The sequence below is a fragment of the Pleurodeles waltl genome, chromosome 10 (genome assembly GCF_031143425.1).
Source record: "Pleurodeles waltl isolate 20211129_DDA chromosome 10, aPleWal1.hap1.20221129, whole genome shotgun sequence".
NCBI lineage: Eukaryota > Metazoa > Chordata > Amphibia > Caudata > Salamandridae > Pleurodeles > Pleurodeles waltl.
The window spans coordinates 913292171-913317577 of record NC_090449.1 but is presented as its reverse complement, the minus strand read 5'-3'; the positions used below and the strand labels follow the sequence as shown (position 1 = coordinate 913317577).

The following is a 25407-nucleotide window of genomic DNA, read 5'->3' as shown; positions in this document are numbered from 1 at the left end:
GTTTTGGTTTAATGTGCATATACTGGAATATTTGGTATATGTTTTTCTTATGAAAAGCACCAATGACAAAGTGGTAAAGAAGTTACAAGTACTTATCCCACCGCTGCACCACCAATGTAGGAGGCTAGCCTGGTTTATAGTGGGTACTTTGTGGTACTAACACCTTGTGCCAGGTTCAGTTATCCCTTATTAGTAGAATAGAGGTGTTCTAGCAGCTTAGGCTGATAGAGGAAGCTATAGCAGAGCAGCTTAGGCTGAATTAGGAGACATGCAAAGCTTCTATTATACCACTTATATCATATAGCACTATATCATAAGAAAACACAATACTCAGAGTTACTAAAAATAAAGGTACTTTATTTTAGTGACAATATGCCAAAAGTACCTCTGAGGATATACTCCTTTAGGAGGTAAGTAGTATACACAAATTATATGCACACAAACCAATATCAGGTAAGTAACAGTTAGAAAAGTAGTGCAAACAATGTAGAATCACAATAGAATGCAATATGGAGAAATAGGCCTGGGGCAACACAAACCATATACTCCAAAAGTGGAATGCGAACCACAAATGGACCCCAGGCCTAGTGTAGTGTGTAGAGGGTCGCTGGGAGTGTAAGGAAACACTAAGGGTGTCCAAGATACCCCACCCCAAGACCCTGAAAAGTAGGAGTAAAGTTACCCTACTACCCCAGAAATACAGTAAAGACGAGATAGGGGATTCTGCAAGGACAACAACTGACTGCAAAACACTGAAGACGGATTCCTGGACCTGAGGACCTGTAAAGGAAGGGGACCAAATCCAAGAGTCACACAAGTGTCTAGGGGGGCAGGAGCCCACTAAACCCTGGATGAAGGTGCAAAAGGTCTGCCTCTGAGTGGAAGAAGCCAAAGATTCTGCAACAGCGGAAGACCCCAGGAACTTCTCCTTTGGTAAGAAGATGTCCCACGGCGTGCTGGAGGATGCAGAGTTGTTTCCACGCAGACAGACCGCAAACAAGCCTTGCTAGTTGCAAGAGTCGCAGTTGAGGATTTTGGGTGCTGCCAGGGCCCAGGAAGGACCAGGAGGTCGCCCCTTGGAGGAGGAGACAGAGGGGGTGCTCAGCAATACGGAGAGCCCATGCAGAAGCAGGCAGCACCCGCAGAAGTACCTGAAAAGGCACTTAGAAGATCTGAGGACAGCGGTTGACTCAGAGTCACAAAGGAGGGTCCCACAACGTCAGAGTCCAACTAAGCAAGTTGGGCAATGCATGACGGAGTGCTGGGGACCTGGGTTAGGCTGTGCACAAAGGAAGTCTTACAAAAATGCACAGAAGCCTGAGGAGTTGCAGTTCATGCAGTACACAGGATTATTGTCTGGCGTGGGGAGGCAAGGACTTACCTCCACCAAATTTGGACAGAAGGGCCACTGGACTGTCGAAGACACTTGGACCCAGCTCCTGTGTTCCAGGGATCACGCTCGTCAGGATGAGAGGGGACCCAGAGGACCGGTGATGCAGAAGTTTGGTGCCTGCGTTGGCAGGGGGAAGATTCCGTCAACCCACAGGAGATTTCTTCTTGGCTTCCAGTGCAGGGTGAAGGCAGACAGCCCTCAGAGCATGCACCACCAAGAAACAGTTGAGAAAGCCGGCAGGATGAGGTGCTACAATGTTGCTGGTAGTCTCCTTGCTACTTTTTTGCGGTTATGCAGGTGTCCTGGAGCAATCAGCACTCTATCCTTGGCAGAAATTGAAGAGGGAAGTGCAGAGGAACTCTGGTGAGCTCTTGCATTCGTTATCTGGTGAGATGCCCGCAGGAGAGACCCTGAATAGCCCACAGAGGAGGATTGGCTACTGGGAAAGGTAAGCACCTATCAGGAGGGGTCTCTGATGTCACCTGCTGGCACTGGCCACTCAGAGCTGTCCATTGTGCCCTCACACCTCTGCATCCAAGATGGCAGAGGTCTGGGACAAGGTGGAGGAGCTCTGGGCACCTCCCCTGGGAGGTGCTGGTCAGGGGAGTGGTCACTCCCCTTTCCTTTTTCCAGTTTCGCGCCAGAGCAGGGCTGGGGGATCCCTGAACTGGTGTAGACTGGCTTATGCAGAGAGGGCACCATCTGTGCCCTTCAAAGCATTTCCAGAGGCCAGAAAAGGCTACTCTTCCCAGGCCCTTCACACCTATTTTCAAAGGGAGAGGGTGTAACATACTCTCTCAAAGGAAATCCTTTGTTCTGCCTTCCTGGGACCAGGCTGCCCAGGTCCCAGGGGTGCAGAAACCTGTCTGTGGGGTTGGCAGCAGTAGTAGCTGCAGTGGAGACCCCGGAAAGTTAGTTTGGCAGTACCCGGGCTCTATGCTGGTGACCCGGGGATTCATGGAATTGTCACCCCAATACCATTCTGATATTGGGGTGACAATTCCATGATCCTAGACATGTTACATGGCCATGTTTGGAGTTACCATTGTGATGCTACATATAGGTAGTGACCTATATGTAGTGCACGCATGTAATGGTGTCCCCACACTCACAAAGTCCGGGGAATTTGCCCTGAACAATTTGGGGGCACCTTGGCTAGTGCCAGGGTGCCCACACACTAAGTAACTTTGCACCTAACCTTCACCAAGTGACGGTTAGACATATAGGTGAGTTATAAGTTACTTAAGTGCAGTGTAAAATGGCTGTGAAGTAACGTGGATGTTATTTCACTCAGGCTGCAGTGGCAGACCTGTGTAAGAATTGTGTGCAGCCCCTAGGGATCTCCTGGAACCCAAATACCCTGGATACCTGTGTACCATATACTAGGGAATTATAAGGGTGGTCCAGTGTGCCAATCAGAATTGGTAAAATTAGTCACTAGCCTGCAGTGACAATTTTAAAAGCAGAGAGAGCATAAACACTGAGGTTCTGGTTAGCAGAGCCTCAGTGAAACAGTTAGGCACCACACAGGGAACACATATAGACCAAAAACCTATGAGCACTGGGGTCCTGGCTAGATCCCAGTGACACATATCAAACACACTGACAACATAGGGTTTTCACTGTGAGCACAGGGCCCTGGCTAGCAGGATCCCAGTGAGACAGTAAAAACACACTGACATATACTCACAAACAGGCCAAATGTGGGGGTAACAAGGCTAGAAAGAGGCTACCTTCCTACAGTTCCCAAAATTGTGTGGAAAAGTTGGTCATCAATAAAGTTTTGTCGAAGACATTTAATTTTTCCAAAAGCTACAGCTCTGATCCCTGAACTATAGTGTGCACTTATAGCACGAAGACTAGAAGTACACCTTGTAAGTTTTCTGTATATTTCTGATTCAAGATTTACAATATCCACATATAAAAATACATCTAAATACTCAATATGTGAATTACTGTAGTGGTGGACAAAGGAGTTGTACACATTGCATTTGAGATGCTGTACAAGTAGCAATGGCGCATCTGTACTGTGCAGTGCATTGTATTACAATTTGTTACAAAAACGTGCAAGCCCATGCAAATCAGGCTGTACTTGGCTTTGAAAATTCCAAATAGGCATTTACGTTGCTCGCATCACCTTGTGCAACGCAAGATTGATGCAAAGGCTTTGTAAATCTAGGCCATAATGAGGTTGAGTGCTAATCTCATGCAGATTAGGAGGAACCTTATGGTATGCATTTTAGGTCCATAGGGCATCTCTCCAGACTGTTCAAGAAAGGTTGCAGGTCTTCTAGTTCTTTATAGTCTATTGGCTTGCTTTTGATTGTGATCCAGATCACAGATGACTCCCTTGGCTGAGCCAGGGCCAAGATTTACTAAGCCTTTGTGTAGTGCAAGGAGACTCAGAGCAATGCAAAGGCTTATTTGGGATTTGCAAAACTGTGCACGGCCTGACTTCTGTGGCCTTGCATGAACTTATAAAGAAATGCAACACAACTCAGCTGCTTGCACTTCCTTACCTTACATTTCAAATTGGGACACATTCCATGGGTGGAGCATGGCGCGTAACGAAGCATCCACAGGTGAAATTTGGCACATTGCCAGATTTATTAAAGCTAGTATGTCTGGAAATGCATCTAAAGACTACATATTCCCCAGTGAGGTGTAAAGTGCAGAAATATATGTTTTTTCCTTATTTGCTCTTTCCACGTGTGCTGCATTCTGCAGCACAGATAGAAAGAGAAAAATGCCTCTAAAGATTGTTTTCGTGCAGGAAGGAGTTCATTCTTGCACAAAAACACCTTTGTACTGCCTGCTTTGGCTCTAGGCAGCACACAGTAATTATGGAGCTTTTTTCCTCCATTTCATGCAACGCATCACAGCAACTTTCTCTGCTGTCATGCATGAAAGATTAGTAAATATGCACCCAACAAAGCAGTTCTGCAGATGATATGCAGATCAGTCATTCCGTAATCACAATGACAAGGAAAAACTATTCAGAGTGAAAAAGTAACTAACCAGTGCAAAACAAAAGTTCAGACACCTTTCAAATAGATGACCGAAAATGCAACTAAAACTCGAACATGCATTCTGCTTAGACATATTGTAGGAAGTTGGCTCTGTATGTGCTATTTCAAAGTAAGGAATAGCATGCACAGAGTCCAAGGGTTCCCCTTAGAGGTAAAATAGTGGTAAAAATAGATAATACTAATGCTCTATTTTGTGGTAGTGTGGTCGAGCAGTAGGCTTATCCAAGGAGTAGTGTTAAGCATTTGTTGTACATACACATAGACAATAAATGAGGTACACACACTCAGAGACAAATCCAGCCAATAGGTTTTTATATAGAAAAATATCTTTTCTTAGTTTATTTTAAGAACCACAGGTTCAAATTCTACATGTAATATCTCATTCGAAAGGTATTGCAGGTAAGTACTTTAGGAACTTCAAATCATAAAAATTGCATGTATACTTTTCAAGTTATTCCCAAATAGCTGTTTTAAAAGTGGACACAGTGCAATTTTCACAGTTCCTGGGGGAGGTAAGTTTTGGTTAGTTTTACCAGGTAAGTAGGACACTTACAGGGTTCAGTTCTTGGTCCAAGGTAGCCCACCGTTGGGGGTTCAGAGAAACCCCAAAGTCACCACACCAGCAGCTCAGGGCCGGTCAGGTGCAGAGTTCAAAGTGGTGCCCAAAACACATAGGCTAGAATGGAGAGAAGGGGGTGCCCCGGTTCCGGTCTGCTTGCAGGTAAGTACCCGCGTCTTCGGAGGGCAGACCAGGGGGGTTTTGTAGGGCACCGGGGGGGACACAAGCCCACACAGAAATTTCACCCTCAGCAGCGCGGGGGCGGCCGGGTGCAGTGTAGAAACAAGCGTCGGGTTTTCAATGTTAGTCTATGAGAGATCTCGGGATCTCTTCAGCGCTGCAGGCAGGCAAGGGGGGGATTCCTCGGGGAAACCTCCACTTGGGCAAGGGAGAGGGACTCCTGGGGGTCACTTCTCCAGTGAAAGTCCGGTCCTTCAGGTCCTGGGGGCTGCGGGTGCAGGGTCTCTCCCAGGCGTCGGGACTTTAGGTTCAAAGAGTCGCGGTCAGGGGAAGCCTCGGGATTCCCTCTGCAGGCGGCGCTGTGGGGGCTCAGGGGGGACAGGTTTTGGTACTCACAGTATCAGAGTAGTCCTGGGGTCCCTCCTGAGGTGTTGGCTCGCCACCAGCCGAGTCGGGGTCGCCGGGTGCAGTGTTGCAAGTCTCACGCTTCTTGCGGGGAACTTGCAGGGTTCTTTAAAGTTGCTGGAAACAAAGTTGCAGCTTTTCTTGGAGCAGGTCCGCTGTCCTCGGGAGTTTCTTGTCTTTTCGAAGCAGGGGCAGTCCTCAGAGGTTGTCGAGGTCGCTGGTCCCTTTGGAAGGCGTCGCTGGAGCAGGATCTTTGGAAGGCAGGAGACAGGCCGGTGAGTTTCTGGAGCCAAGGCAGTTGTCGTCTTCTGGTCTTCCGCTGCAGGGGTTTTCAGCTGGGCAGTCCTTCTTCTTGTAGTTGCAGGAATCTAATTTTCTAGGGTTCAGGGTAGCCCTTAAATACTAATTTTAAGGGCGTGTTTAGGTCTGGGGGGTCAGTAGCCAATGGCTACTAGCCCTGAGGGTGGGTACACCCTCTTTGTGCCTCCTCCCAAGGGGAGGGGGTCACAATCCTAACCCTATTGGGGGAATCCTCCATCTGCAAGATGGAGGATTTCTAAAAGTCAGAGTCACCTCAGCTCAGGACACCTTAGGGGCTGTCCTGACTGGCCAGTGACTCCTCCTTGTTGCTTTCTTTGTTCCCTCCAGCCTTGCCGCCAAAAGTGGGGGCCGTGGCCGGAGGGGGCGGGCAACTCCACTAAGCTGGAGTGCCCTGCTGGGCTGTGACAAAGGGGTGAGCCTTTGAGGCTCACCGCCAGGTGTCACAGCTCCTGCCTGGGGGAGGTGTTAGCATCTCCACCCAGTGCAGGCTTTGTTACTGGCCTCAGAGTGACAAAGGCACTCTCCCCATGGGGCCAGCAACATGTCTCTGGTGTGGCAGGCTGCTGGAACTAGTCAGCCTACACAGACAGTCGGTTAAGTTTCAGGGGGCACCTCTAAGGTGCCCTCTGTGGTGTATTTTACAATAAAATGTACACTGGCATCAGTGTGCATTTATTGTGCTGAGAAGTTTGATACCAAACTTCCCAGTTTTCAGTGTAGCCATTATGGTGCTGTGGAGTTCGTGTAAAACAGACTCCCAGACCATATACTCTTATGGCTACCCTGCACTTACAATGTCTAAGGTTTTGCTTAGACACTGTAGGGGCACAGTGCTCATGCACTGGTACCCTCACCTATGGTATAGTGCACCCTGCCTTAGGGGTGTAAGGCCTGCTAGAGGGGTGTCTTACCTATACTGCATAGGCAGTGAGAGGCTGGCATGGCACCCTGAGGGGAGTGCCATGTCGACTTACTCATTTTGTTCTCACCAGCACACACAGGCTTGTAAGCAGTGTGTCTGTGCTGAGTGAGGGGTCTCTAGGGTGGCATAATACATGCTACAGCCCTTAGAGACCTTCCCTGGCATCAGGGCCCTTGGTACCAGAGGTACCAGTTACAAGGGACTTATCTGGATGCCAGGGTGTGCCAATTGTGGGATCAATGGTACATTTTAGGTGAAAGAACACTGGTGCTGGGGCCTGGTTAGCAGGGTCCCAGCACACTTCTCAGTCAAGTCAGCATCAGTATCAGGCAAAAAGTGGGGGGTAACTGCAACAGGGAGCCATTTCTTTACACAAGCCCCCCCCAGCCCACAGGCCAGGAGACTCAGCCAACGCTGGAAGAGTCTTCCTAGTCTGTCAGGCGAGGAAGAGTAGAGGAAATGGCTGGTTTGTTGCAGGGCCTACTCTGCCTTACATCCTCCTGTTCAGGTCATTCCCTCTGGGGAACTGACCCACTTCCACAGTGATAGGACCTAGTCTGAACTGCCTCTTGTCTGTGCTTTTTATGTCTTTACCCATTCTCTCTATTTTGAGGTCAGAGGTATCCACCTCTGCTAATCTTATCTTAGCCAGGGTCACCCCTAGCTTACCCAAAGAGGTTACCCAGAGCTGGACTAACCCCACCATGACCAACAGGGTCAGGGGGCCTAACTTGTTATTTGGCATGGGGTCAGACCACCATGCCAAGGATAGTGCAGCCATAAAGGCTAACACCCAGCAGAGGCCACTGACAGCTGTCAGTGCCCAGAACCACACCTTTAGCTCTTCACCTACAAGGGAAGGGGCTAAGTTACAGGCTTCTTTGGGTTCAGGGTGCCTGTCTGCTGTATTAGAGTGGGGGGTTACCACATCTTGTAGTAAACACCCTTCTTCCACTCTTTCTTCTGTTAGCTGAGGAGCCACCCACTCAGGCTTAACAGTTGCCTGACTAGCCAGGACTTCTTGTGGGTCAGGTTGGACTTTATCAGAGCCATTTTTGGAGTTCTCCCCTACTGGAGCAGAATCTCCTTGGCTTGCTGGAACCTTGGCTAAAGGTTGTCCACCTTTCCTACTCTGTTTCCTTTTCTTTTTCTTCTGGGGCCTACTTGCATTTACTGCAGAGGCAGGCACTCCAGAATCCTTGGGAGAGGACTGGCCTTGGACCAGTTCTTCTCTTAGGCTCTGACTAACCTCTGGGTAGTCATTTCCAAGGAGACAATCAAGGGGGAGGTCTGTACTGACTACCACCCTTCTCCAGCTAAAAGTTCCACCCACTTCTATGGGCACAAGAGCCACAGGCCTATTAGTGACCCTGTCTGGGCTAACTCTTACTCTGGCCATCTCACCTGGGATGTACTGGTTTGAGAGTACCAGCCTGTCATGCACAATAGTGTGACTGGCACAAGTGTCTCTCAGGGCAGTGGTTGGGATTCCATTCACCAGTAGGTGGTGGAAGTGTCTACTTCCCTCTGGAATCTCCAACTCACCTGTTGGGCCCTGTTTCCAGTTGAAGGCTATGAAGACCTCCTCATCTGAGGAGTCATCTCCCATGGCTACACTGGTTACCCCTGGCATTTTGTTCTGGGGTTTGTTTTTGGGACAAGAATTGTCCTTGGTGTGGTGCCCAGACTGTTTACAGTTGTGGCACCATGCCTTAGTGGCATCCCAGTTCTTACCCTGGTACCCACCTTTGTTTTGGGTTGTGTCTTGGGGCCCACCCACCTGTTCTGGTTTTTGGGGGCCTACAGAGGACTCTTTTTCTTTGTTTCTAGTGTTACCCACTTTCTCCTGGGGAGTTTTTGTAACCCCTTTCTTTTGGTCACCCCCAGTGGAAGTTTTGGTTACCCTAGTCTTGACCCAGTGGTCTGCCTTCTTTCCCAATTCTTGGGGAGAAATTGGACCTAGGTCTACCAGATACTGATGCAACTTTTCATTGAAGCAGTTACTTAAAATGAGTTCTTTCATAAACAAATTATAAAGCCCAACATAGTCACACACTTCATTTCCAGTTAACCAACCATCTAGTGTTTTTACTGAGTAGTCTACAAAATCAACCCAGGTCTGGCTCGAGGATTTTTGAGCCCCCCTGAATCTAATTCTATACTCCTCAGTGGAGAATCCAAAGCCCTCAATCAGGGTACCCTTCATGAGGTCATAAGATTCTGCATCTTTTCCAGAGAGTGTGAGGAGTCTATCCCTACACTTTCCAGTGAACATTTCCCAAAGGAGAGCACCCCAGTGAGATCTGTTCACTTTTCTGGTTACACAAGCCCTCTCAAAAGCTGTGAACCATTTGGTGATGTCATCACCATCTTCATATTTTGTTACAATCCCTTTGGGGATTTTTAGGATGTCAGGAGAATCTCTGACCCTATTTAAGTTGCTGCCACCATTGATGGGACCTAGGCCCATCTCTTTTCTTTCCCTTTCTATGGCTAGGAGCTGCTTTTCCAAAGCCAATCTTTTGACCATCCTGGCTAACAGGGGGTCATCTTCACTGAGAGCATCCTCAGTGATTTCAGAAATGCTGGACCCTCCTGTGAGGGAAGCAACATTTCTGACTATCATTTTTGGAGACAGGGCTTGAGAGGTCCTGTTCTCCCTATTTAGGACTGGAGGAGGGACATTGGCCTCCAAGTCACTAATTTCTTCCTCTGTGATGTCATCATCAGAGGGGTTGGCTTTTTCAAACTCTGCCAACAGCTCCTGGAGCTGAATTTTGGTAGGTCTGGAGCCAATGGTTATTTTTTTGATATTACAGAGAGACCTTAGCTCCCTCATCTTAAGATGGAGGTAAGGTGTGGTGTCGAGTTCCACCACATTCATCTCTGTATCAGACATTATTTTGCTAAAAGTTGGAAGACTTTTTAAAGAATCTAACACTGTTTCTAGAATCTAATTTCAAACTTTTAACAAACTTTTAAACTCTAAAAGAAAATGCTAAACAGGGACTTAACACACAAGGCCCTAGCAGGACTTTTAAGAATTTAGAAAAATTTCAAATTGCAAAAATGAATTTCTAATGACAATTTTGGAATTTGTCGTGTGATCAGGTATTGGCTGAGTAGTCCAGCAAATGCAAAGTCTTGTACCCCACCGCTGATCCACCAATGTAGGAAGTTGGCTCTGTATGTGCTATTTCAAAGTAAGGAATAGCATGCACAGAGTCCAAGGGTTCCCCTTAGAGGTAAAATAGTGGTAAAAATAGATAATACTAATGCTCTATTTTGTGGTAGTGTGGTCGAGCAGTAGGCTTATCCAAGGAGTAGTGTTAAGCATTTGTTGTACATACACATAGACAATAAATGAGGTACACACACTCAGAGACAAATCCAGCCAATAGGTTTTTATATAGAAAAATATCTTTTCTTAGTTTATTTTAAGAACCACAGGTTCAAATTCTACATGTAATATCTCATTCGAAAGGTATTGCAGGTAAGTACTTTAGGAACTTCAAATCATAAAAATTGCATGTATACTTTTCAAGTTATTCCCAAATAGCTGTTTTAAAAGTGGACACAGTGCAATTTTCACAGTTCGTGGGGGAGGTAAGTTTTGGTTAGTTTTACCAGGTAAGTAGGACACTTACAGGGTTCAGTTCTTGGTCCAAGGTAGCCCACCGTTGGGGGTTCAGAGCAACCCCAAAGTCACCACACCAGCAGCTCAGGGCCGGTCAGGTGCAGAGTTCAAAGTGGTGCCCAAAACACATAGGCTAGAATGGAGAGAAGGGGGTGCCCCGGTTCCGGTCTGCTTGCAGGTAAGTACCCGCGTCTTCGGAGGGCAGACCAGGGGGGTTTTGTAGGGCACCGGGGGGGACACAAGCCCACACAGAAATTTCACCCTCAGCAGCGCGGGGGCGGCCGGGTGCAGTGTAGAAACAAGCGTCGGGTTTTCAATGTTAGTCTATGAGAGATCTCGGGATCTCTTCAGCGCTGCAGGCAGGCAAGGGGGGGATTCCTCGGGGAAACCTCCACTTGGGCAAGGGAGAGGGACTCCTGGGGGTCACTTCTCCAGTGAAAGTCCGGTCCTTCAGGTCCTGGGGGCTGCGGGTGCAGGGTCTCTCCCAGGCGTCGGGACTTTAGGTTCAAAGAGTCGCGGTCAGGGGAAGCCTCGGGATTCCCTCTGCAGGCGGCGCTGTGGGGGCTCAGGGGGGACAGGTTTTGGTACTCACAGTATCAGAGTAGTCCTGGGGTCCCTCCTGAGGGGTTGGCTCGCCACCAGCCGAGTCGGGGTCGCCGGGTGCAGTGTTGCAAGTCTCACGCTTCTTGCGGGGAACTTGCAGGGTTCTTTAAAGTTGCTGGAAACAAAGTTGCAGCTTTTCTTGGAGCAGGTCCGCTGTCCTCGGGAGTTTCTTGTCTTTTCGAAGCAGGGGCAGTCCTCAGAGGTTGTCGAGGTCGCTGGTCCCTTTGGAAGGCGTCGCTGGAGCAGGATCTTTGGAAGGCAGGAGACAGGCCGGTGAGTTTCTGGAGCCAAGGCAGTTGTCGTCTTCTGGTCTTCCGCTGCAGGGGTTTTCAGCTGGGCAGTCCTTCTTCTTGTAGTTGCAGGAATCTAATTTTCTAGGGTTCAGGGTAGCCCTTAAATACTAATTTTAAGGGCGTGTTTAGGTCTGGGGGGTCAGTAGCCAATGGCTACTAGCCCTGAGGGTGGGTACACCCTCTTTGTGCCTCCTCCCAAGGGGAGGGGGTCACAATCCTAACCCTATTGGGGGAATCCTCCATCTGCAAGATGGAGGATTTCTAAAAGTCAGAGTCACCTCAGCTCAGGACACCTTAGGGGCTGTCCTGACTGGCCAGTGACTCCTCCTTGTTGCTTTCTTTGTTCCCTCCAGCCTTGCCGCCAAAAGTGGGGGCCGTGGCCGGAGGGGGCGGGCAACTCCACTAAGCTGGAGTGCCCTGCTGGGCTGTGACAAAGGGGTGAGCCTTTGAGGCTCACCGCCAGGTGTCACAGCTCCTGCCTGGGGGAGGTGTTAGCATCTCCACCCAGTGCAGGCTTTGTTACTGGCCTCAGAGTGACAAAGGCACTCTCCCCATGGGGCCAGCAACATGTCTCTGGTGTGGCAGGCTGCTGGAACTAGTCAGCCTACACAGACAGTCGGTTAAGTTTCAGGGGGCACCTCTAAGGTGCCCTCTGTGGTGTATTTTACAATAAAATGTACACTGGCATCAGTGTGCATTTATTGTGCTGAGAAGTTTGATACCAAACTTCCCAGTTTTCAGTGTAGCCATTATGGTGCTGTGGAGTTCGTGTAAAACAGACTCCCAGACCATATACTCTTATGGCTACCCTGCACTTACAATGTCTAAGGTTTTGCTTAGACACTGTAGGGGCACAGTGCTCATGCACTGGTACCCTCACCTATGGTATAGTGCACCCTGCCTTAGGGCTGTAAGGCCTGCTAGAGGGGTGTCTTACCTATACTGCATAGGCAGTGAGAGGCTGGCATGGCACCCTGAGGGGAGTGCCATGTCGACTTACTCATTTTGTTCTCACCAGCACACACAGGCTTGTAAGCAGTGTGTCTGTGCTGAGTGAGGGGTCTCTAGGGTGGCATAATACATGCTACAGCCCTTAGAGACCTTCCCTGGCATCAGGGCCCTTGGTACCAGAGGTACCAGTTACAAGGGACTTATCTGGATGCCAGGGTGTGCCAATTGTGGGATCAATGGTACATTTTAGGTGAAAGAACACTGGTGCTGGGGCCTGGTTAGCAGGGTCCCAGCACACTTCTCAGTCAAGTCAGCATCAGTATCAGGCAAAAAGTGGGGGGTAACTGCAACAGGGAGCCATTTCTTTACACATATTCCTTACATCTTTCGCCAGCGGACTGCTGGTGATGATCGGTTAACAGTAGAGATGCTGAAATTTCCCCACACCCCCTCCTCCCTTTGTCATGAATATATGGGGATACATATGAATAAGGGCAGACATCATGGAAGATACACATGAAGCTACCAACAGCATACACCCTACAGACGCAAGGCTTTTATTATTTTTACCATTATTACTGATGTTGAAAATGTTTTGTCTCTATTCATATGTTTATCTGAACCCCAAATGGACAGTCTTGAAACACACCAACTCATCCTCTTCCTCACCGCCATAGTGTATGCTCTTTCCACCCAACCCGATCCTCAGCTTCCAACCCATTGAGGTAAAGCCTTTACTGTTCAATCTGAATAGTCTGCTAGGACCATTGGCTTATGGGTGATTGATAAAATATACTATTTCTGGCAAAGTTTTCCTACATACAGTTATTTGCAATGGCAGTCATCCTGATACACAGGAGGAGCAAATCCAAGGTACATATCCCCTCTCACCACTCAACCTGTAGGCATCACAGTTTATACCGCCAAGACCGCACACGCTTTCACACTAAATCGATGGCGAACTCCTCACTTAAATATCCGTTTTAGAATGGCTCATACTCAGATGTCCCAAGAGAAACAAGCATTGGCATAGCCAATAGGTCTCGCCTTTGGATGTGAAGGCATTTTTTCTATTACTGTTGTGTATTAGTATGAACATATTCAATTCTAATGTTATTTATGCATGTTTATGTTTAATGTTTGTTGGTGTGTGGCGCAGTGTGTATTATTAAATAAAAAAGTCTTGCTTTTTGTTAAATGTTTTCTTTTTCTAGTTTTGTTGTTAAGTAACTTCTTTGGTGTTTCTAAGCAATGTTTTTACCTTATTATTTACAATAAACACACAATAAACATATTTTCAGGTGTATTTGTTGCGAGTATTTTCAAAACCTAGGAGTGTAATTTCTAGGTTTTAAGCAGCCTTTAGCCCTTCAAAAGGAATGCGTAGAATCGCACCTTTTGTAACAACCTGGCGCCAAGATGGAGTCACAGCGAGCAGCGCCAGAAACAATTATTTAACCGCACATATCCACCATCTTTAAAATATCTTTAATTTCTTCATTAAAAAATGCAGATGTATGTAGTGCTTAATTTGTGCTTGCTGTTTCCGGTGCGGAGCACCTGCACTTATTTTTTAGGGCTGGTGCTTATTTTTCTGCCTTAAGCATTTACTGTGAGCAAAAGTCACATATGAGAAAGACGGAGGAAGAGAAAAACGAAAAAAGTGTCACAACAGAAGAAAGTAACCGGAGAGAGCCAAAGGGGCAGAGAGTGTTCTTTAAATGGATTGAAGAGGCCCGAGATGGATTCAGGATTACGCTGCATCAGTATTCCGTGTTCACACATTTAATTGCAGCAGCCGCATGTTTAAGAGGAGGGCTTTGGGCAAGGCACCTTTTTATTTACAAATTAAGCACTGTGTGTATTGCTTTAGCTGATATTTTGTTACCTGTCTTTAATCCCAAAATATGTATGTTTTAGAATTAAATAAATATTAGTCCTTATGCAATGTAAATGTAAACCCTTCTGCCACAACTCGCACATGTAAAATAACGTGTCCACAAAAGTAAAATCACTATTCCTTAAAAAGCACAGTTTGTATTAATGTTAGCTGTGAACATATATTTGTTTTCTAAAAATAATTTGAATTTGCCAACTATTTATCTCCAGAAAAAATCACTTCAGGACGTGAAACAGCTGTGCACGCTTATTTTTACAACATTTTATGTTAAAATGGCCAGCTAAGTATATACAAAATGTTCTACCGGTTACAGCTGATACCCAAAGTCTGTGTGAAATGAAAATGTAAATAAACATTTGTTACGAGAGTTTTCAAAGCACTAGAGTGCAATTTTTAGGCTTTAGGCAACCTTTAGCCCTTCCAAACAAATGCACGGAATCACACCTTTTGCAAGAACCCGGCGCCAGGATGCAGTCACAAATGGCCAATAAAGAAATAATCCTTGAGGTATTGTTGTGAAAGAGGGGTGCTTCATGACTTAAAAGAAAGACATTAACATACCCATAAAGATTACTATCACGCTTAGAAGCAACATTTCTGTCGTTTGTAAATACAAAGCATGAGCGCAAGCGCTATACAGACTTGAAGAAACGACAATGAAGCACTCTGTAAGATACAAATAAATACTAGGCTTTCATTTTAAGCCTAGTTTAAATGTGCAGCGAGAAGGTAAGCATTTATTCAAACATAATCTTACAAAATGCAATGTTACACTGGTTATTAGCCCGACACCCGCCCGCTTCTGAACACAAATCTGCTTATTACTTAACCCTGTGAATACCATACGTTTTATTAAAACATCAGCTAAAAATAACTGCACCTCAATAAAAACAACAGCCTGCGTTTGTTCCATTTAAAAGATGTATCCTAAAAGGCCTTATCGTCTCAAGCTGTAAAAAACACCCGTACGTATGTGAGTGAAAGATAATAAAGGAGCTGAATCCATCATGCCAACCTCAGTAAATGGAAAACAGCGAATATAAAACACCATGTGTTACGTTTCACAGCTTTCTCCTCAAATACATTAAATCATCCACAAGCTGTAAACATGCTTTTAAATATACCATGCAAGGGTATTTAAACAAAAATGGCGCCATTTAACGCGAAAAGAAACATAACAAGTGCACTCTAAATGCTTTACAAACAAGCATTTGGAATTCAATAGTCTTGTGTTTCCTCGAGTTAGAGCTCATAGCGTTGTAAATTACTGACTGGACTTTTATTTCCACACAGACTGAAAACAAAACAAGCATTTGAACTGCAATAGCTCTTGTGTTCGCTCGAGTTTCAGCTATTAGTGTTTTCTTGCCACAAACTGAAAATAAAAAGTAAAACAGTTGACATAAGCAGTCGGTTCAAAGCGCTGCTGAGAGCTCGCAGAGACAAACAAAAGGAACAAGAACAGAAAATGTGCGAGGGAGAGTAATGAATGGAATAAACAAAGTCACACATCACTGCAGATGAAAAGTAAGTAATAGACTAGAGCCCTGTTAACAGAAACAGACTGGGGCCACTGAAGCATCCAGTGCTCTGGTCAAATGCTATTAGCCTTTGAACAAAGTAATCCCTAAGCACATGCTTCATAGGCACAAGTGGAAGGGTACAAGTACTAGGGCCATGCTCCAGGGGAGTGTACAACTGTGGAAAAGGTGGGACAAAGAGCAAGGATTGACCTCTAGCAAGCAAGGATTTTTTAAGGACACTGAAACAAACCATTGAAAAAGCAGAGACCCCACAAAGAAGTATGGAAGTATATACTAAAGTATATACAAGAGGCCTCGAATGCTCGACCTAACAAGTGGAGGTTTAGTTCACCTGTGGCAGGAGATCGAATCTGGACCTAGGCCGATGGCTATTTCCTCCTACATCAGGGAAAATACAACACAAATAAGGAGGCCCATCTTAAACCGAGAAACTAATTTCATCCCCATCATCAACCTTTCCATAGGGCCGGGAAATTTAGACTGAAGTACACACTGACTTCACACTTTTCTTTCATTTCACAACACTTAAACGAAACCAAGGCTCTCACAATTTAGTATATCACGATGCGGCCCCCGTGTTTTTTATACATGAAGACACCCCAGCCTTAGCTTTTCTATACTATTAACGAATGTTCCTTTCTGATGCAGCTGCAGCGTGCAGTACGACTAAAGAGAACATAAATAAATGAGTTGTTTTCCTTTCAGTAGAGCTAGATCTTTACTTCCAACATGCTACACTTGACGCCTTCCGTGCCTCCACCCACTCCCTTTCCGGCTACAGTTTAATTTTCCCCTGCGCCCCTAGCCTGGTTCCTCACTTTTTCAGTCAAGAAAATTATCGGTTTCTGTGTACTTTCCAAGCTCCTGAAGCATGGAGTGCAGGCATAGAGGTAGCAGAAGGGAAAAAGTGGGTTGGGAGCCACTCCTGGGTTCCTTTTGTACAATGTATGCACCTGCCCTTACGAGACCCACCTTACTGCTGCCAGCTCCTGAAACTTGTTTTGTATTGAATTGACTTGGCTTAGCTGTGATTGACAGAGCTGGGCCAGTAAGAGCGTGCATGCCGTCTGTCAGGCCTAGGACCAGAGGTCGAAGGAGGTAGGAAGCGCCTTTACTGCCAGTGCTTAATGTAACCACAGTACACTTGTTTGCTGATGTGTGGTGGGTGACAATCTGGGCCCCTCAAATTAGGTGCGATAGCTACACGAAACAGCCTATGCCTTGTAAATATAACATGCACCACACACTTGATTTAAGAAAGAATGCACTACAAACGTATTTTTTTATAGCCGTTAAAAAAAATAGGAACGAATGGTGCTTATGTCACCGACCTGAAAATGATGAACAACTGTATCAACTCTGTCGAGATTTGAGCTGTTGACTGCAGACTGTAAATTGTTTCATATTTAGTAAACATAGCTTGCACAAACATAGGTTATGCGTTAACTTTGTTGTATGAAGTCTCACAATGCACAGAACAGTGAGGGATGATTTATGTGCAACTAACACGCAACAATTTCATGACTCGGCTTTGCAGAGGCTGTTTGGCCCACAGAATTCCCTCATCAGCTTGTTTTTTGCGGCACTGCCATACAACTAAAAGTAAAATGTTTCCAGCTTTTCACTCTGCCCCTTTAAAATGATTGTGTTACCACTGTGTATTATGTGGGATTTGTGAAAGCTTACCATCTCATCTAGTGATGGCCCACTTCATGGCTTTTATCTTTTGAGATAGCTTATTGGATTAATGCATGTGATGTAAATAAAAAGGGGCAGCTTGAGGATCACCAGTTCAAAGTAGCCTCAGACATTCACCATTGTGTGGTTGATGAAATGAATACTCTTGAGTTTTTAATAGTACTACATAATATTTACAGCAGCAAGGTGCTCAAGGCTGACTGGCAATATCTATTGTTGTTAGCAGCGGTGGCCTTGGGAAAGATAGTGCCCTGGGTGAAACCAAATTTGGTACCCATCCCGCTGCAATCTGTCCTCGGTGTGTTGGAAAAATGGGAGTTGTAAGGGGAAGTTGAGGGGGAGATGAGAAAGGAGGGGATGAGAACAAAAATAGACAAAATGTGGACATGGGGTGCCACTGTTCAACACACTTTTTTATACAGCCAGGTCTGCAGGAGACTGCTGCTGCCGTCCACACTAAAGGCCGGCTTTGTTAGAAGCCAGGCCAGAAAGAACATTTGGAAAAATAAGCGGTATTTGAAAAAAAATATGATTTTATTGATGAGTTGTGAATATTGGTTAAAGGCGAGAACAGCCCTAAGTGGATGTAAGAATCAACAGTTTTACTCCATGAAACATGCATGCAGTCATGTACTGTGCAGTGCAGCATCATGCGTAATATGTTAAAGTAACCTTCAGTTTTATTACTACACATATGTGGTCACCCAACTCTCCAGTCTCCTGTTCCTGCTATTATCCCTGAATTCAAACCATCTCCAAGTTCCTCAAAATGCCCTAAAGGCATACAAAAAAATGTATGCTCTTTAATGATGTTACTACCACAATGTAAATGCCCAGGTTGTTATATGATACCTAACTCCTGGTTTAGTCTGTTCCTTACACTGTTAAGTCAGCACAGAGACCTGGCATGATTTCCTCGTCGGGAGCACTCAAGTCAGTAAAATTAGTAAAACTATGATGAGAGATCTGGTCTAATTATCCTACTGATTAGGCCACATCCCTTCAACTCCCTTTGTATGTAAATGTCAAACAATCCCATATTGTTTGCCCTTGAGCCCCATGGCCCCCTTACACAGTGCTTAATTTGTGCTTGTTGTTTCCGGTGCTAAGCACCGGCACTTATTTTTTAGTGCCGGGGCTTAGTCTTCTGCCTCAAGCATTTGCTGCGAGCAAAAGACACATATGGGAAAGAGGAGGAGGTGAAAAACGAAAAAGCGTCATAAAGGGAGAAAGTAGAAATCTGCAAGAGTGAGCTGAAGGGTCAGGGAGTGGCTTTAAAGGGATTGAAGAAGCCCGAGATAGCTTCAGGATTACGCCGCCTCAGTATTCTGTGTTCCCACATTTAATTACAGCAGCCGCGTGTTTAAGAGGAGGGCTTTGGGCACCGGCACCTTTTTATTTACAAATTAGGCACTGCCCCTACAGTGTTCAAAAGTATTGAATGGGCCGAAAGCGAGATGGTGTGAGATATAGAAAGATGTAGTAAAAGTGAAGAGAGACGAGGTGAAGATTGAGGTGAATCTATCGAGGCGAGCTATGTGGATGTGAGATGGAAACAATGAAGTCAGGTGCACAGAAAGGATTGAGGTAGAGAGAGTTAAATTTAAGGTAGAGCGGACAGAAATGTAGTGACATAGAGGGAGGACTAATACCTGGAAGGGAGAGAGGTATGCATATGAAAGAAGCAATTGCATTGTAATAGCCCCTGCAACCCCTGCGGTGCATGCCCCCTCCCCCCCAGCAACAAGGACCCCCCACCAGAACTGTGTACGAATGGCGAGCCTCTGGCCTGAGAGCTCCTGACTGGGTGCGGAGGGTAGGGGGCCCCTCCGTGTATTTTGTTGCAGGTCCTCAAGTTTTGTTATGCCACTGACCAAAGTGTTGTGACCTTTGCTTGTAACCAAATACGTGTCTATTTAATATGCATAGCTGCTGTTTTCCTGTTCTTTTTGCATTGAGTATCGCTGGTTATTTCTACGTGATGTCTGTTGCTGTAGAACATCTATTAAAATGAACAGCGTATGTGATGAAGACATAGTAAAAAGATGCATCAGAAACTTCATTTATTCGGTGGAAGTAAATAAATTTGACTTAGAATAAAAGGAAAGTGCACAAACGTCAGAACGAATCTTACATTATTAATAAATATACATGAACATATTTTAAAATTCTATGTAAATTGTATGTATTTTTCTTGCAGTGAACCACATTTTTTGGCTGTGAATGTGTCCTGGAAAATCATAACAAAAATAAGATGAAGGACGAAGCTGTGGAGATAAATGAACTCGGTTTGTACTTATCTTAACTTGATAATTTTCAATTTCTTTGGCAAATCGATCATTGTGTTTGATTACCGTTTTGATTCAATTTAATTCCAGGGCTCTTATGAAGCAGTTCTGAGTTGTTCACCCTTGCGCCCTTACTCTTCAGTGGTGGTTTCACTAAGAGTGCATATTATGAAATAAAAGCAGAAACGTTATTCTTGGTAGTAATGATACATTAATTCAGATAGCAAGACATTGGGTTATTGGTTAAAAGGATTAGTAATCTAAGGCAACAACCACAGTTCTTTTCAGGTTGAACCACAAAAGTCAACAAATTAACCTGTGCTTACCCTTCTGTAGCCTGGGGCATGCACACTCAGGCTTAAGGTAGAGGCCATGAACAGTAATAAAGTACAAATACAACACAGGAAAAATGCCAAACCAGTTCAGAAAGCTCAAGTATTTTTTGTAATTAAAATGACACTGAAACAAACAAATTGTAAGCAGTAGAGCAGAAGACTATTATTTTGAAAGTTTCTGGTGAGAAGAACACAAAGCAGCAGAAAACATCAGTTATGGTTATGTGGCTGCCCTGAACTGGGGGAAATCCACTTGTTCAGGCCACTGAAACATGCAATCAGTAATGAAGTGAAAAGTTTAGGTTAGGTTCAGGTTTCCTGCTGGCACACAAACAGTAATGAAGTAAAAACACAACACAAGAAAATGGCAAACCAATTTAGAAAAAACTGGAGTAAATTTTAATAAATAAAATGACTCCAATGTGAACACAATCCAATCAGTACAACCACAGATATTGATTTTAAGGGTTTTATTGAAAATAGGTTCAAGAAGAAAATATCAATCATGGTTATCTGGTTGCGCTGGACAAGACAAATGTCACATGTTCAAGCTGATCATGCTGGAGCACAGGCTGGAAACAGAGACCCGGTTAGTTCCACTGAAGTATTACCATCTCAAGTCTGGTGCAAAGAGTTCTGTTCACACTGGAAGAAGCTGCAAGTAGGAGGCTTTCCATACAAAAAGGATGTCAAGCACCACAGACAGCCATTGGTGTAGCATGAAGAGCCGGTTGTTGCGGGAGCTTTACATCGGATCATCACAGACGGTTGCTGTCAGTGCAAAGAGCGGGTCCTGCTGGAGCTCCATGTTGGCAGTCATTGTAGGTGGCAGGGTCTTGGCGTGAACATGCCCATTTTAGTCACAAAGAATCCAAACTTGAGACGTTTCACCTTTTTCTTGTGGAGGAGCTCTTACTGATGCTACCCAGTGATCCAGGACTTGAGTGGGCACCTCTTGAGGATCAGGACTTGCTACATCAAAGGCCAACAGCAGTACTCGGGCAGGCCCATGCAGGTCCACTTGCTGCTGGTAATTTGTGCATGCCAACATAGTATGGGTAGCCTGGGTTCAAGGCAAGCAGGTCCAATTTTTTTTTTTCAGACAGCAAGGCAGTCCTTCTGGCAGAGGTGAAGTCCTCCTAATGAATTGAATCTTCAACAGGTCCAGCAGTGTTTTCATGAATAGTTCTGAATGTTTTATATACCTGGTGGCAGCCTTCGTAAGGGAAGTGTCATGATCTACCCCTAAAACTGATTCTAGTTGTTTTTTTCCCTTCCCCTGGATTTGGCTCCAAGCTATCTGGTGTAAAAAAGGAAAAGGCAGGCCTGATATGAGTTTTTTTGTGTTTGCTGTGAACAAGGTCCACTGTAATGTAATCAGGTCAGGGTGCAGCTCCTCCCCAGCCATCCTGCCAAGAAAACCCTTTCCAAACTATACCAAGGTCCCATGTCTGGGTCCAATACACATTCTTCACGGGGAAGCCATTAACAGGCTCAGGCAGCTGAAAACTCCTTGAAAAGTCTCAAAACATTGGGCACAAAAATGGCAACTTTCTAAATGTAACAACAAGGTGATGGATAGAATGCTTGCATTAATCTCAGCTACTGGTAGTCGCCCAGAAGTACCTAGCCTGGCACTTCGGGCTATATTGTTCCCATGAGGAGCAGCTCAAGACTGATTTGCATATGGCTGGGTCCAGAATGAGGTAGCATGGTGGGCAAAAAACAATGGATTGGGATGCGGCCCTGAACGATTGCCAGTGGCTGAGATTAATTCAGGCATTCCATCGAACACCTTGTTGTTTTTCAACTTTCTAAATGTGGCATGTTCAAAATTATAATTTAAAATCCGACTTTACCATTTAAGATGATTTTAAATTATACATAATTTGAATGTAGACACACTTTCTCTATCTGCTCCCTCTCTGAATTTGTCACTTATTAATTGAAATAAGGTAATGCAATGTTTGTCTATGGGAGGGATACCCTTGCAGCCGTGAAAAACGACTTTGGGAGTATTTTACTGCCAGGACTTGTAAAACTTGATGACACATGTTCTAATTTTTAAATACAGTGTGGCCCTCCCTATGAGCTGTTAAGAGCAACTTTAGGGGTGAAGGAATTACGTTTTATGCCTGCCAAAATGCTTATTTAGCCAGTTTGAAATGGCAGTCTTAAAACTGTGCTACAGGCTGCAGTGGCAAGCCTGAGACTTGTTTTAAAAGGCTCCTTTAGTAGGTTGCACAATGAGGGCTGCAGCCCACTAGTAGCATTTAATTTATAGGCATTGGGCACATGTAGTACCATATACTAGGGACTTACAAGTTGTGGTAAAGTTATCTTTTGTGCCATTATCAGCCCTCAACACCTTTGGATTAATACTGGTGGTTGCTGGCTCTGACTGTGCCCTGGGTACTGCTAACCAGTCCCAGGGCCAGTGCTCTGTGTAAAAAAGATATATGCAAATGAGACCTAATTATAATTAGCTCTGACAACCTACCTATAAGTCCCTAATATATGGTGGGCCATGTAGGTTTAGGGACCCCAGTATAGATAGTGCACCCATAGGTGCACTGCTGTGGTGTGCAGTGTCATTGTAAAGGCAGCCATAGATTGCTGGCTGCTTTTAAGTTAACGTTAACCCCAAATTCAACTTTGAAACTAAAAATAATTCCAAAGTCCAAAGCTACCCTATTTTTACTTATAAGTCACCCTACGGTCTGCCCTAAGTGCCCCCAGGGCTGGGTGCAGTGTACATATAAGCATGGACTTTTTAAAAGATGTTTTGTAAGCCTGGTGAGGGGAAAACAGCAAAATAATTTTTCCCTGTTGTAGTCAATGGGCTCTACAGGATAACATGGATATTTTAAAATAATAAGGTCTTATTTTCCATAGGAATAAGCTAAATATAACAATTGTGGTATCAAATGATATGTTATAACAAATCCAACGACTTGTCAGTGTTGAAATTGATATAACTAACTTAGGGAAAGAGTTTTAAAATCCTTTCTGAAAGTTTCCAAATTCAGCCCTGTGCTGCCCTTTCCTAATTGGTCAGCCTCTGGGAGCCCAATCATTAGGCCGCCTAATGATTTGCGAAGTGGCCTGGGCTGGAACAAAGAAAGCATCTGGGTGGGCAGAGAGGTGCTTCAGCAGATGGTAGAACAGGATTGGAGAAGAGCAGCCAAACTGGTCTTTAAAGGAGGGAAAGCCACTTGGGACACAAACTGGAACTACCCCATTTCCTGCAGCCCCAGACAGACCGGAGCCCCCTGATTAGAGTATGGGAGGGTCTGGAAAGGGGCGTGTTAAGTAACATTTAGCCACATCAGTAGGTGGACTCAGCCAGATCTAAACTCTAAGAATGAATTCTTGCCATCATAGATTTTTGAAGAATGTTGCTTCCTGGGATTGATTTTTACCACACTTCCCAAGAGGTGGACACTCGAGAAGGTGGTCGCCTGCCCTTTATTGGACAGGAATACCTCCCTGCTTTCCACCCCCAGGAGTAAAGCTAAATATGGCAGAGCTGCCCCACAACTCAGATCCCTGCTGGAAGAAAACACTTGAAAAAAGAGGACTGCTTTGCTGGACCCATGACGTGCACCTGGACACTGCACTCAGAAGGATGGCCCCAGCTGCACACTTTGGGCTTCAAAAAGAAAAGGACTTTGCCTTGCTTTTGCACCTCCAGGAGTGGACTCCCTGTAAGCAACAGGTACAAAGGAGCTGCCCAAAGTCCCCTGCATCATGTCCTGCCAGAATAGCCCAGCTGACCAGTGTCTATTAGCCATTTAAGGATTTTGACCAGGTGCATTCTGAGAGCTGAAGTCTCAACTTCCAAGTAGCAACTCACAGATTCTAGAACCTTGGAACAGGTTTATGGACACTTGGAGGACGCAAAAGGTACTTTTGGAAGAGGATCAAGAAATTTTCAGAAGTTTGGAGCAACTTTGGAAAAAGCTCTATAAGTGGACCGACCCAACGTCAAGGGTCATACTGCAACGTCACTGCAACCAGACCTGAATTTCAGGTTCATCCTGCTGAAAAGCCCCGGAGCCCCAGACTTTCAGGAATTTACTGGGGGCTCACAGAAAGGCAATCTGATGGCATTGTATCAAATTTGGCTTCCTGCGGAAGACCATCTGATGTCAGGGAAGAAAAACTTTGACTAAGGCCCCCCGCAGTGTATCCGAGGAGTGCTCCATCGCGGTTGGCCTCAACTTTTGACCTTGTCTCAGTCGAAGAAAATCTCCAAGAAATTTCCTAAGTATGTAGGTAAAACTTTAACCGTGACCTCCCGCTTAGTGTTTCTGAGCAGGGCTCCATCGCACTCAGCCTCAGATTTTGACTTTACCCTGGTTGGGTGCCACCATATGTCCCCAGTTGATGCTTTTGGTTTTTAGCTGCTAGAAGGCATTTTTTTCATTTAATCTTTAAACATTCATATCTCTGGATCACTACATAGGATTTTTGTCATTTTGATGTTATTGTAAAGATACAAATATTCTCTTTTTGTATAAATTGATGTTGTATTTTTATTGTGTGTTGTGTTTTATTTATTTACTTTTTTGTTGATATTAAATGCTTTACACAACTGTCTCCTAAGTTATACCTAACTGCTCAGGGGCCAAGCTATCAAGGATTGAATAAGGATTAATTTACTGAAACTTTACTTGACTTGACCTAGTGGGGTTTGTGGCCCATTGCAAAGTGTAGTTACTTACCTGCCCTTAGAAATAATCCACTTTTCAACATTTTTGGTGCACAGTAGGGGGATCCGGTACTTGTGTTTGATATCACAATACAGTTTTAAGTGAAGCAAATGAAAAGTTCTCTAAATTGTCCTAATACAAACATTTTTTGTATTTTTTTATTTTTAAGTTGTATTAATTTCAATTAAGTAATTCGTGTGATTTTTTCTAAATTTCTGATTCATTTTTTGTAAAGTTTTTTTGTGTGACACAAAATGTAGGGATACCCTAGAACTTGATCTGGTTAGCCTACCCACACACACTGTAGTTCAGCTTAGAAATGTGTCCACTGAAAGGGGCTGTCATCAGTTACTAACATTAGGAAGGCTGAGCTGGCTATGTCCCATAGGGCCTGGGCAGAAGCCCAGGAGCAGGCACAGAGGAGGTTCAAGTGGGAAACAGAGAGGGAGGATGCCAGCTCCATTCATATGAGGGAGAACTAATACACCTCAGTGATAGGGAAGAAGGGGGGGTCACCCGTCCAAACAGTCAACAGGGCCCTGACTGGAGCTAGTTGGGGGAGAGTGGTTACCTCAGAAAGAGCAACCCTGTCCCACAGGGAAAGAGAGCCCAGCTTGCCTATGTAGTACTAAAA

The 25407-nt window shown here is 45.1% G+C and overlaps 1 protein-coding gene across 1 annotated transcript in view; it reads left to right on the top strand.

Annotated features, from left to right (window-relative positions):
* Positions 1 to 25407, top strand: part of LOC138262020 (ATP-dependent translocase ABCB1-like) — a 1142744-nt gene that overhangs the window by 50575 nt on the left and 1066762 nt on the right. The window contains exon 2 of the mRNA XM_069211672.1: positions 19636 to 19723. Within this exon, the coding sequence (XP_069067773.1) occupies positions 19690 to 19723 (34 nt within the window). The 5' untranslated portion in view covers positions 19636 to 19689. The remainder of the gene's footprint in view (positions 1 to 19635; positions 19724 to 25407) is intronic.